Source organism: Polistes dominula, unplaced genomic scaffold, assembly GCF_049000335.1.
Source record: "Polistes dominula isolate Pdom_NZ unplaced genomic scaffold, Pdom_raw_medaka contig_20, whole genome shotgun sequence".
NCBI classification, from domain to species: Eukaryota; Metazoa; Arthropoda; class Insecta; order Hymenoptera; family Vespidae; genus Polistes; species Polistes dominula.
Genome location: NW_028301147.1, coordinates 4,596,954 through 4,610,034, shown reverse-complemented (window position 1 = coordinate 4,610,034; position 13,081 = coordinate 4,596,954). Strand labels below are relative to the sequence as shown.

The window sequence follows — 13,081 nt, the reverse complement described above, 5'->3', positions numbered from 1 at the left end:
CTATGTATTACAATATTATTGAATTTTATTTCTTTCATTTTTGCGTTTTTACAGTAAATGAATTTGGTCATATTGATAATAAAAATTAATAATAATAAAAAAAGAGCATGTAATTACCATTATATCCGACGTCTTAATCAATAAAATTTATCGTTTTATTTTTTGCTCTTTTATATTTATTTAATGATAATTGTAATTAAATTGGATGCTTATCAACACACTAATTATGATAGTGATAATTTTAAAGTCTATATCACAGATTGTGTATAGTTTTATATAAGAATAGTATTTAATGTCAAGGTTATTAATCCTTAACAGAAATACTTGGTTAATATGTAACACTGTTTAGCATCAATCCCACATATTCGATGCCGAAGGAACTGGATGTCAGCGTTGTGGTGCTGCTTTTGGTTTAGGCATTTTAGACAATAACCCCTGTATCTCCTTCTTTTCATCATACGTTTTCCACAATTCATATAAATTTATAATGTAACGAGCTATTTCTTGAATTTTTTCCATATCTGCATTTAATTCCGCAAACCATGATTTGAGATCTTTTTGTAATATTACACATGCAATTTGTAAGCATCCTACAATAGATTAATTTGAAAATTAGTTCATCACAAAATGTATAATATTTATCAATTATTATAATTCTTACCAATAGCTATTTGATATGGTGGATAAAGAAGACATACGTCTGTACGTAAACTATCATTTATAATACGCCAAGCTAATGTTAATAATTGATCATCTGGTCCTACATCTTGAATAAGAATTAAAAGAGGTCTATATGGTTGGTATACAATTAAACAACAATCTAAATGCTCCAAAAGATAAAATTCACATTCAAGAATATGATTTGTACGATATGGAAATTCTTGAGAGTACGCATAATTAAATTTGTTTTTTACTAGAAAAAAAAATACAGCATAATAAATAACAAATATTTATAAATTTAAATATAATTCTAAGTATATATGCTTTTTTTCACATACCTACTGTTTGACAAGTTGTTATTAGCCTTGTATTAGAAATAACTCCAAATTCCTCAACTTTTGAAGCTAAGAAGACTGATGTAGGAGCTAATAATAGAGGATCAATACATTTCAAACTATTACGAGCATAGAACCTTTTAAAATATACTGTCGCAGTAGCAATTACTTGCTGTCTTAATTTCAATTGTTCACCTAATACTTGAATAACTGAAATAAATATAAGAAAAAAATTAAAATGATAAACAATAATAAATGTAATCGAATATAATATATATAAACCACTCATTTGTCAAATCAACAAACAACCATAACAAATATTGCTATTTAATAATTTTAGGCACAACAAACTAATTTTAAATATGAAAAGTTAAGCATCCATTAAGCACACTTTGATATCAAAATATTCTTAAAGTTAAATTCATTACTTTGACCTATGAATGGTTCCCATAATGTAGAAATGTATTATGTCAAACTTACGATTGGAAAAAAAGATAAAAAGTTTTTGATATTCTTCTTCTGTTAAAATAGATAAGTCATGCTGTCGTTCTCGTACTAAATCTTGTTTGTCAAGTAACCATTGTTGACTACAAAATAAAATTTTTTAATAATTCATCATTTCATTTATTATATTGTAATATATAAATAACTTACTGGTGAGAACTTTGCCAAAAATTTCCAGCCATTCTTCAATATTAGATCAGAATATTTTAATTGCTAGAAATAAACAATAATAGGTGCATATCTCTCTCTATTTCTAAAAGATTTAAACTTTACTTACATATACATATATATATATTATATTTACATTTATGTATATTACTACGAATGAAAAAAATGTAAAAACCTTATTTTCAAAATGAATTATCAATTTAACTAAAATTTGATTAAACAATGCTTCTGTTTTATATGAAATAACTGTACTATTGGATTACATATATATGTTTATTTACATGCTATTATAAAAAATATACACGTGTAGAATCAATCAGAAAAGACTGCATGCTCTATGACAAATATGTAGTGCTTTAGAAAACAAAGAGGCAAATATTCGATTACCATATTCTTTCTCTGTCTTACTCATGTATCTGCATATATGCAGAGTTACACACATACAACTGATAAGATTGCACACATAAAATTTAATATTCGCGGGAAAAATAAAGAAATAGTTATACGTACAAAATCATTCAAGGTACGATACTACATAGATTTTTAATAGTAGTTTATTATTAGCACAAATTATATTATATTATTTATTATAAATATTTCTTCAAGTATTCAAAGGTGTAAAAAATTAATTTTAAACTTAATCATTTACTATACCTATGTATCTTATAATGTATATGTGTAGCCAATCAAATGGCTTCTATGTTTAACCTAACACAGTATCTGTGACGTCTCGCACCAGCACGGTGCTGACACCTCTCGGCCGCCAGCACTAGCATCGCTATGCGCCACGGGATACGGCCCTGCAGGAGTTGTGCAGGTTCAATAGGGGCATTGTCTGCCCTGGCCACGCGGCTTGACCACCGTGACGTAGAGGCATCTGATTGGTCTGACCACTCGGCGTATGCGCTCCCGGGACATTCAATTGGTCTGGATTGCAGCATGATCGCTGCGATCGTCTCTCTCTCTTCTACCTGCAACACTTGGATCGGCATTGTAATTTATTATTTCGTCCACTTGCTTATTGTCCGCCGATCCAGTAGTAGCTTACCATTGTACTCCGCATCAACATCCTTTGTATTTTTCACACTATACGTTGTACACCACCATCTGTGAATAAAGGCTCGTCCTATGAGATCGTAATTAGAAAGGAGATTTCTTTCTCACACAACCTCGTGCTCCTATTGGTCAGTTCCTCGCTCATGAAACGATTCTCTGATTAAGGAAAACACGCCTTAACGGTTCCAAGCCACCGAGAAGGAAATTCCAAATATCTTTAAAAATGTATAAATTTGAAGTATATATCTGCTTTATCTTTCAAAAAACTTTTTAGTTTTAGTTAAGATTATTTTGTATTTTAAATAATACTTTAGAAAATAAGTAATAACAATTTTACGAGTTAATTATTATTCTGTGTTATATACAATTAACAGTGTAAATAGTATATTATCGAGTTTCCAATCTTTCAATCATATAACCATTGGATAAAAATATGTATACAACTTTTATATGCACTTGAAGGTTAGATTTTTCAGTGTAATTATTGTTACGTTAATAGTATAAAATGACATTTATATTAAGACCCTTAACCTTAAAGGGTACATTGAAAAATACATTTTTACCAATTACATGTTTCAAAAAAATAACCAATTCATTGGTACATACATCGAAATGTAAGTTTTATTCAAATATATTCGCATAATTTCAAATGACGTTTTAAACATTACTAAATTAATGTCTTAAAAATTTCTTATTTTGTTTTAATGTTTGTTGTTTAAAATAACAAAGTAAAAATCGTACATGTAAAATTTATTAAGAAAAAGCAAGACACACAATTATTATGTAATATTCAAATAAATAATTATTATATCTTTGAATTTTTAGGGTTACTACATGGAGAATATGAAATGCAAGATCCAAAATCAGAAGCCGATGTGTAGGTAAACTCAACATTTAACGTTGAATATTTTTGTCCAAAGTATATATAAACTAATAGTAATAGATTATAGTAAATATTTATATTGATTTAATATACTTTCTACTTTATACTCAGAGTAAATATTACATTTGTGGACAAAACAGGAAAGAAAATACCGGTGAGAGGTAAAGTAGGAGATAATGTACTTTATTTAGCACATAGGTATGGAATAGAAATGGAAGGAGCGTGTGAAGCTTCTCTTGCTTGTACTACATGTCATGTGTATGTAGATCATGATTATTTAAATAAACTTCCACAAGCAGAGGAACAAGAAGAGGATCTATTAGATTTAGCACCTTTCTTAAAAGAAAATTCAAGATTAGGTATATATGTACATATATATAATAAGTCACCTATTTTGTTAAAATTATGTCCACTTATAATTGTTATTTTAAATTGAAATTTCTTATTTTATTTTAGGTTGTCAAATAACATTAACAAAAGAATTAGACGGTATAGTAGTAGAATTACCTAAAGCTACTAGAAACTTTTATGTCGATGGTCATACTCCAACACCACATTAAAATAGATTTTATATATAAATATTTATAATTACATAGTTTATATATTTTAACAAATGATACTGCTAAAAAATATTTAGAAATTGTATAAAGAATAGTTATATTATTAAAATAAATATATTCAGTTTCGTAAATTAATACGTTACAATAATGTATTTAATATTCTTGTATGTAAAATGGTTTATATTTATCTAATGTTTCATTTTGGTACAATATATTTTATTTTTCATACAGTTGGATTATGATACATATTTTTTTAATTACAATGATACAAGATTTAAACATTTATGATACAATGAATTTGTGAATTAAAATCTTACTCGTTGATCTTGCAGCATTTACATTGTGTGTGAGAGTCTTATAGAACAAATTTATACAATCTAATCTCACATCACTTAAGTGCTGCCATAAACGTTTAACACTTGTTTTACTTTTGGCAGGCACTTTTGCGAATTATCCCAGTTTGATAATTTTTATAATAACTTTGTGTGTATTTATATGTGCATATCCGTTTAAATTTATTTATTTGTGTATAAATTTTTGCACATACCACTTTTGCCCACACAAACAAACACACGCATACATCACATATGAGCACGCACACATATTCATACATTCGTATATTCTTCTATTTGTATCAATGATTATTATCACCAATTATTATCATCCTTGTATAAATTATATTATTTATATTTTCTCTTGATTAATTGATTATTATGACCATAGATATTTTTAAAATGAGCTTCAATTACATTAAACATTCATACTAAATCGTTGAGAAAATTTAAACAAGATCCAAGCACACTTTATTCATCAATCTGTAAAAACCGTAATACACATATTTCTCATTTGGTATAGATCATCACAACAAACTTACAGAAAAAGTAACTTTTGTACTTTTCTATAATCAAACCAAGATTTATATTACGTAAATGATATTCTATAATAGAAATTACAATGTAATACTAAGAAATTCATATGTTATATATATAATTTTATAAGAACAAATATTAATTCAATAGTTAAGTAATATATTTATATATTTAAAAATACTTGCAATTTCAGTTAATAAGTAAATTTTTAAGTTTTAAAAATATCAAAGTTAAAAAAAATTACATTTAGATTAAATAATATGTGCATTACAAATTTTTTGTAAAATTAAAAACAGCTTTATTATGTATATATGTATCCATATTAGTATAGATACGTATACATACTATAATACAATAAATATATTTGTTTAATTGAATTGCAAGTATTCATACATAAGAATATTATTTTTAATATTTGTTTTTAAATCAAAAGATTGAAAAAATATTTTAAAAATAAAAAAATGATCATATTTATAACCTAGTTTATGATTTTGCATGTATTAATAAATGATAAACAAGATTTTGTAAATATAACACATATAATTATTATATTAATGATCGTAAAGATGATATATATATATGTATATATATATATATATTTTTTAAACATACTTTAAAAATCTTTGTACTCTAAATTTAGATTAAAAAAAAATTTATGAAATATTAACAACTAATGAACAAAAAGTTAGTTATCGTGATTTGATTAATATCTTTTTGATATTTTTTTTATCATAACCATTATTTTACTTTATAAATAGAATTCTCTCAAATTCGTTAATTGCTATTCAGAACAAATATTTATGAAAATTTCAAAATTACTGTATTTATTCAGGAACCAATTTTCTAGTGTATTTTCTCTTTGCATAATATTATTATTTATATGTATGCTATTTTAATATTTAGAGAGTCAAGTATAATTATTAAGTAAATTATATAGATAGATATACTAAAATATAATTTAAAAATTACTGCATTCAGATGGACATAACGGAACACATTAATAAAATATTTACTATGAATGGATGGATGCTTAAAAATCAGTGTTCATAAATATGAACTACCATGGAAGAAGGCTAGCCATCATCATATGACATATAACATTTAGATACTTCAATAAAATTGTTCAAATAAAACGAGTATGTATGTATAGTAATAATATAGATGCACATACATTTTGAATTTAAGAGCAATAAATGTTCATTTTAAGAGGAAAATACAAATAGTTGTTTTGTATAAACTTTTGATACTTATTTTTTATGGCATATGAGGAGCAATCCATAAACACTAATATATTAATAGACTAGAAATATTGAACATAACAAAGTATTAATTATTTAAATAAGCATAGACGTGTGCTACTTTAAAAATACATTCTTTGTCATTTTGTACAATTCTAAAATATACCATGCATTGCTGTTATTAATGTTTGCAGAACAATCACATGCTTGTAGTTTAATTATATAACAAATAACATATTTCTTGTAAATTGCTTCTACAAATACAAATGTATTGTTAGCAATTTTGTAGTAATAATTTCTTAAAAATAATATTGTAAATATTTTACAATATATATCAATAAGCTGATCATGAAGAACTACCTAGCACATTTTGAAGCTTTGGTTTAAAAAATATATTACAATCTCTATATACATTCTCTTTATACATAGAGATAAATGTCAAGGTGATCTACATAATACGATAAACAAATATAAGAATCTTTGCAATGTTAAAATTGTGCTTAGCTGTAAAGTATAACAGCATGATCTATATTATGGCACTATTTATTTAAGAGTATCATGATTAAATGGCAATTAAATTTTTACAAATATGTAATCAGATCCGTAGATATTTCTTCAACATATCTTTTAAATATATATGTGTATATATCTCTTTCTAACATAATTAATTAGTAAAAATCAAGATAATAATTATTGCTTAAGCTAGCTGCTTCTTAATTCATATAAGATCAAATAAACTCTGGTTTTATTTAAATAACTGATAGTACTAAAATGAAAAATCATAAATATATTTACAGACTTTTAATAAAACTGACCTGCAAATAAAAAAGAAATTATCATTTTGTATAAATATTTTTATAATGTACAATATTAATGCATTAATGCATGTAATATACGAATAAATATCACCAAAAGAGAGCATAAACATTAGAGAGAACATTAAAATAAGATAATTTATTATCATTAACAAAAATAAGTAAAAATTAAGATAATAATTAGTATCGTGTATTTCTGTGAAATACTCTAAGTGCCATGAGTAGTTCTAAGAATCAGATCATTATTTAATTAGAAATCTGTTATATTTTAATCTTTTTTAATGTGTCATTATTCTTTATTAAATAATATTCAGACAAATTAAATTAATAATTATAAATCTTTTCTTTACATCAGGCACTGGTCACAAATATTTGTATTTGCTTTGTGAAGAAGTTGTATTTATTAAATATTAGCTACTGTTTGCATCTTATGAGACGCAGCCAGCTTTTGTCAATCTATTTTTATCAATAAAATACATAAAAATACATATATGTTCTAAAATATCACAAAATTTGTACAATATAGGCACCCATAACATGGTTTGCAACTTAGAAGATTATTCAATCACCTTGACAATAATTTTTGTATTTTTTAGGAAATTAATTATTCAAGTGATTGCAGCAGCAACATAGCATACATGCAAATATTGCAATGCTTTCCATCATATATTTTAATGAGATATTTTCCAACGACTAATAAATGATAAATATAGAGTAATTTTCACTTTATCTTGATTAACTTTACAGTTTCAATTTACTCTTGTTTCCCAACTTTATTACATACTAATAAGGGCTAGAAAATTAGCAAATACTGGCTTTAACTTGTGTAGTATAATCAGAACTTATGAATAGAACACATTCTTACACTTTCATTCTGACAATCGCAGCAATGCTCGATTCCAGTGTGGACATTGTGCTCTCTATACACACATTACATGAGGCAGAGAATAATAATTCAAACTGGGAATAAAAAGTTTTTTGCATTATCTCACAGCTGCACTCTCGTAATTTACACCATGTACAATACATAGTTGCTCAGTTCTATCCACAGACCAATTGGTGGAAGTATAAATACTATCTTACTTCCATCTGTCAATTGTTTAATATACAGTTGTGACTAAACAATTCATACTGCTAATAAAGTTTACAAAACGTACGGAATATACACAGTGTGAAGGCTAAATGCATCTTGTGCTCCATATCATTTTCTTTGTCAGTTTAATTTTCACAGATGATGTTGATGGATTAGTGCGTGTACTGGAAGCTGTCTGCCCCTTTGATACCTCTGACAACGTCCCATACTCAGATCGTGACATTCATACACATTAGCGACTGCACTACGCGATGATGAAAACTTTGTTGATTCAACTGAGTATGGAGCAGAGACATCAAAGGGATCCTCCAGTTATTCCATTGGATGATGACGGCCTCCACACATTCCGCACGACATTCCACACCAGTGAACAGCTCTGAGTGGGGGATAAATCCATAAACACGGAACAATTAGTGATAATAATGCTAAACCAATCCATCTTCGTCCACATCCTTCTTCCGTATTACAACTACAGAATTATATATTAATTAAATCTTAATTAAATCATATACGTATATTTTAAATTAATAGAGTAAAGTTTCCATACAAAGTTTTCTAATAAAACTTACCTACAAGGATTTTGGGTAAATTCACCTTCAGAATCGCTCATACAATGATACAGCATACACTGAGCACATGATAAACAAGATATTGTTGCTATTCCACGTCTAATAGGATCGGGAGCATCCTCGCAAGATCCTCTAGGATTGTGCTGCTCAGAATATATTTCTTGGCAATGTTTACATCGTAACTGAACATTACGTCTAAAAGTATTTTTTGAAGGTTGTGACACTATAATGTCGGGTTTTTTCAAAGAACTTCCACTACTGTGCCTGTCTAATCTATCACTTTTATGATCATCGACGATGGGATATAAATATTCATGGTTAACTGTTGTAAGATGCACATAGGAGTAATTATCAGATCCAATGTCTGCAGTTGATGTCAAAGGATGCTGAGATAGTGATACTTTGTTGGCGGATCCACCAATGTAATGAATAGGTTTATTATGCGAATCAAAAACATCTGGACATTGGGGATGGTAAATAGGTACACGAACTACTCCACGAGATGTATCCGAAGATGGACGTGGATCTAAAGGATCCACAGGTAAATTTAAGGTCTGTAAAATTAGAAAAATATCAATTGATATGATGAATTTCAAATATGTATTTTAAAGTTGTTCAATTCTTACCATAAAAACATCTTCGTCACCACCATCTGCAGAATTACAACACAATGTTGATTCCGCAAGTCCTATAATTTTAATAACAAAATAATAATAAGTTTAATTATTTACAAATTGTACAGCAAGCAATGATAGACTATATATTTTTTTGTACAGCTTACCAGTTGTACAATCCATATAAAAATGCAGCAAAATAACAAACATCAAAAAATCAATAATTAATGATATGTCACTGTTTACTTTATATTTACCATTTAAGATAACAGAATAAAATAGACTTGTATTTTAGTGAACTCTTAGATTATAATTGTTTATTATTTTTAAATATTCAGAAAGAACAAATCATTCTATTATATTAAAAATACATTTTAAACATAAAAAAGTGGCATGCTTTTTTTAGTATAATAAACATGTTTTAACATTTAATCTATAAATATATATTATTGCAAGTCTTACCTTCCAACAGTTCTTCCACTGCAGTACGTACACCTTTATCGAATGCTCTTGCATCCGCAGCCGTTCTAAAAGTTAATCCAAATTTTTTCTCTCCTGTCCGCCAATGGTGAAAAGTTGGCATTACCTTATTGTATTCAAAATCCTTTTTAATAGTACAGCTAAGAACAACCTATAAAGATAAAGAGTTAATACAAATATTTTATAATATAATGATAAAGAACTTAATACTATAATTTGCTATTAAACTGTTACATCATAATACCGATTGATCGGTGATACGTTTCCCATAGATAAGATATTCATGTTTTCTTTTTGTCGCACTAGGTGGAGAAGTACTAGATCCATGACCCTGTGCGTTGACAGTTGTACTCGAAGTTGTAGTGTTAACATTCGAAGTAGAAATACTTGTACCATTGGTATTATTAGACTGAAGTCCACTCACTGAGGTTGCTCTACGTCTCACAGAAACATTAGCTAAACCACCTCCACTAAGAGGAACCCATCCACCAGAACTGTCATCTCTCGTCATTACTTGGGCACAAACCCTTACTAAGTAGTTACCACTAAAAAACAATAACAGTAAAATCAATTGAGATCAATTTTACGTTACCATATTAATATGTAGACAGATATAGTAAGACAAAGTAACATTATACCATAAAAAGGAATATAACAAGTTGTACACAAAATTCAATTAACACTAGATTGCCCGAGATTTCTTGTATAGCTATATTGCCCAAAAACAGTCAAAATGACTGCATTGTGAAAAAATAACTAATGTGTAAACAAATTTGTTTAAAATTAATTTTTAATATTTCTTATATTATTTACAGTTATACAACAAGTTATTAGTAAATATTAACAATAAAAACCAAATTCTAAGAAATTGTGTCATTATATACATAATTGTTTTTCTAATTGAAAATAAAAAACAGTCAAAATGACTGCCTTGGGCAATCTAGTGTTAATTTAGCATAATTGGAAATACATAAAGTGTTAAAGGGGACACAAATTATTAAAAATTTAAAAGAACGTTGTTTCAAAAAATAAATGAATAAGAAAAAGGGAGGAGGATCGTTTAAATATAAATTTATTTCATATAATAGTCGATAAAATATTCAAAATCGTCAGAAATACAACTACATAGCAGATGTTACACGCTGACATCGATTCAATGAATGAACAGTCAGCCATGCACGAACACACACCGGATGACATACCAACACGTTTGTAGAAAGGAGCATACGACATACGTTTACATGTGTAATTCGTAGGAGGAGCGACGAAAAGATAATGTGAAAGATTCCCGAAAGAGGGGGGAACTTAACGGTCGTGAAAAAGTCACACAATAAGTATAAAAAAAATGCAAGAAGGATACTATGGAAAGTGATTCAAGAAAGAAAGAAAGAGAGAGAAAAATAAATGGAGAAAAGAGAAAGAAGAGTGAATGTTTCTTTGGACGATGTGTACGAAGTGTACACCATTTAAAACATGGTGGGGACACACGGTCTCGTAAAAAGCACAGTAACGTAACGAATGTTTCGCCTTTCCGTGTGGAACCATCTTCATATGTACAGTGGTACGGTAGCATTAAAGAGAAATAGCATGTAAGAGGGAGAAAGAAAGATAGAAATACAGAAATATAAAGAGAAAAAGAGAGAGATACATTACTTACTCCTCCGACGCTTCTGTCATGATTCGAGCAGTCGAAGCCTTTACTCAATGCCCACTTTTTCCCACACTTCACCATTTTCGTAGCATTGAAAAGACATTCGGTCGCGATTCTGTTTGTGAAGCTTTTTTAGGCTAGTGCCAAGCACAGGAAGCGCCCCAGACCTCCTCCCTCTCTTAGACCCCGTAGAGTTCATCCCCACGCCTGACCTCAGACGACGAACAGTCCACGCCTGCTCCCTTTCGCATCCTCGATCGCGCATTTCATTTTAAAGCCAAATCCATCTCCAACCTGTTCTCCGACGATTGTCGTACGAGGATAAAAAATAATACACTAACATGATATATGTCCATATATATATATATATATATATATTATATCTATAAATAAATAAATATATATATTATATATATAATATAAGATATATATATATACTATATACGTATATATGGTAATGAATATGTATGCTATATGTATCTATATATGTATGTATTTAAAGTAGGATATGACTGATGACTGAAAACAAGGAAGCAAACAAGACGATCCTCGAACAATCCTCTTTATTCAGACGTAAACTTCCCTTCGACCGCGACGTGACACTTGCAAGGAATATGTCTACTAGTCGAATAGAGTTGAGACAAGCGACACACCGCCATACACCGCCGCCACACCACCACCATCATCACCACCACCGCCACCCGCCACCACACAGCTGCCACCACCGCGCCTCGAAACACGCGCACGCACACTCCTTCGCCCACAGATGCAATTGACTATATAGTGGATATATCGACTCTTACGGTGGAAGCCACCGGTCTCTGCGCAACAGGATTCATTCATCGATGTTCGCTCGTTCTCTAGACAAGGAGGAGAGACACAGAGGGAGAGAGAAGTTGTGCTCCGTGTGATTAAAACGCACACCAACGAAAGACTCTTCTCACTACTTTCGATTACCGTCTATGGCCCGATCGTTAAATCCTTCCTTATGCTTCACTTTCCTCTTCTTTTATGTCTATATTTGGTTTCATTAAAAAAAAAAAAAAAAATGAGAAAGAAAGAAAAAAAAACAAGCATGATATTGTCGACGTAAAGTTGTTATATTTTCGTATAAGGGAAATATAAGCGATTAATTTTTCAAGGACAGTAGTTCATGTTCATTCGAACGAATACAAATATTTATTTAATAATTTAGATTATATATAAAATAATGAATTATATAACAATTGCATTAAACGAATCTTTATGAGATTTTGTATTACTTTAATTGTAATAGTATCGATATTGTATCAGATTTGTTGTATCGTCAGTGTTCATAATTTTAAATTATCGCTATACATCAAATTCAATTTTTCTTGGCTATAATCATAAATTTATTATTTTTAAACAAATGTAAAAAATTATAAGAATATATATATATATATATATATATATATATATATATATGTTTTTAATACTATGATCTATATCACATAACCGATAATGTAGATTAAGAATTAATTTTATTTCAATCTAATAAACGCGGGTAAATTGACGCCATTTGCTTTCTATTTCGTCATAGCTAAACTTTCTTTCTTCTCATTGGT

At 28.5% G+C, this 13,081-nt stretch overlaps 3 protein-coding genes across 10 annotated transcripts; 1 reads left to right on the top strand and 2 right to left on the bottom strand.

The window, feature by feature from the left end:
- Nucleotides 1–7: 7 nt before the first annotated feature.
- Nucleotides 8–2,179, bottom strand: CycC (cyclin C). Of its 4 annotated transcripts, none has more exons than XM_015335477.2 (6): nucleotides 2,055–2,179; nucleotides 1,650–1,712; nucleotides 1,476–1,582; nucleotides 999–1,205; nucleotides 662–913; nucleotides 8–590 (listed from the first exon to the last, which is right to left on the bottom strand). In XM_015335477.2, the coding sequence occupies exons 2-6, from the start codon at nucleotides 1,679–1,681 to the stop codon at nucleotides 388–390; spliced, it is 801 nt and encodes a 266-aa protein (XP_015190963.1). In that variant the 5' UTR covers nucleotides 1,682–1,712; nucleotides 2,055–2,179; the 3' UTR covers nucleotides 8–387. The 4 variants fall into 4 exon arrangements, with proteins under 4 accessions (XP_015190963.1, XP_015190964.1, XP_015190961.1 ...); XM_015335478.2 differs by lacking the exon at nucleotides 2,055–2,179 and adding an exon at nucleotides 1,804–2,041; XM_015335475.2 differs by lacking the exon at nucleotides 2,055–2,179 and adding an exon at nucleotides 1,843–2,041.
- A 958-nt stretch (nucleotides 2,180–3,137) lies between these two features.
- Fdx1 (Adrenodoxin-like protein 1, mitochondrial Ferredoxin 1) lies at nucleotides 3,138–4,301 on the top strand. Its single transcript, XM_015335075.2, has 4 exons — nucleotides 3,138–3,337; nucleotides 3,549–3,600; nucleotides 3,718–3,965; nucleotides 4,063–4,301. Exons 1-4 carry the CDS (start codon nucleotides 3,229–3,231, stop codon nucleotides 4,164–4,166), a joined length of 513 nt encoding a protein of 170 aa, XP_015190561.1. The 5' UTR covers nucleotides 3,138–3,228; the 3' UTR covers nucleotides 4,167–4,301.
- Nucleotides 4,302–4,360: 59 nt separating this feature from the next.
- Nucleotides 4,361–12,225, bottom strand: Spred (Sprouty-related protein with EVH-1 domain). Of its 5 annotated transcripts, none has more exons than XM_089177204.1 (8): nucleotides 12,009–12,225; nucleotides 11,502–11,789; nucleotides 11,361–11,389; nucleotides 10,089–10,389; nucleotides 9,827–9,995; nucleotides 9,377–9,438; nucleotides 8,751–9,304; nucleotides 4,361–8,650 (listed from the first exon to the last, which is right to left on the bottom strand). In XM_089177204.1, the coding sequence occupies exons 2-8, from the start codon at nucleotides 11,574–11,576 to the stop codon at nucleotides 8,494–8,496; spliced, it is 1,347 nt and encodes a 448-aa protein (XP_089033330.1). In that variant the 5' UTR covers nucleotides 11,577–11,789; nucleotides 12,009–12,225; the 3' UTR covers nucleotides 4,361–8,493. The 5 variants fall into 5 exon arrangements, with proteins under 5 accessions (XP_089033330.1, XP_089033331.1, XP_089033332.1 ...); XM_089177205.1 differs by having other exon boundaries at nucleotides 12,016–12,225; XM_089177206.1 differs by having other exon boundaries at nucleotides 12,035–12,225.
- Nucleotides 12,226–13,081: the final 856 nt, after the last annotated feature.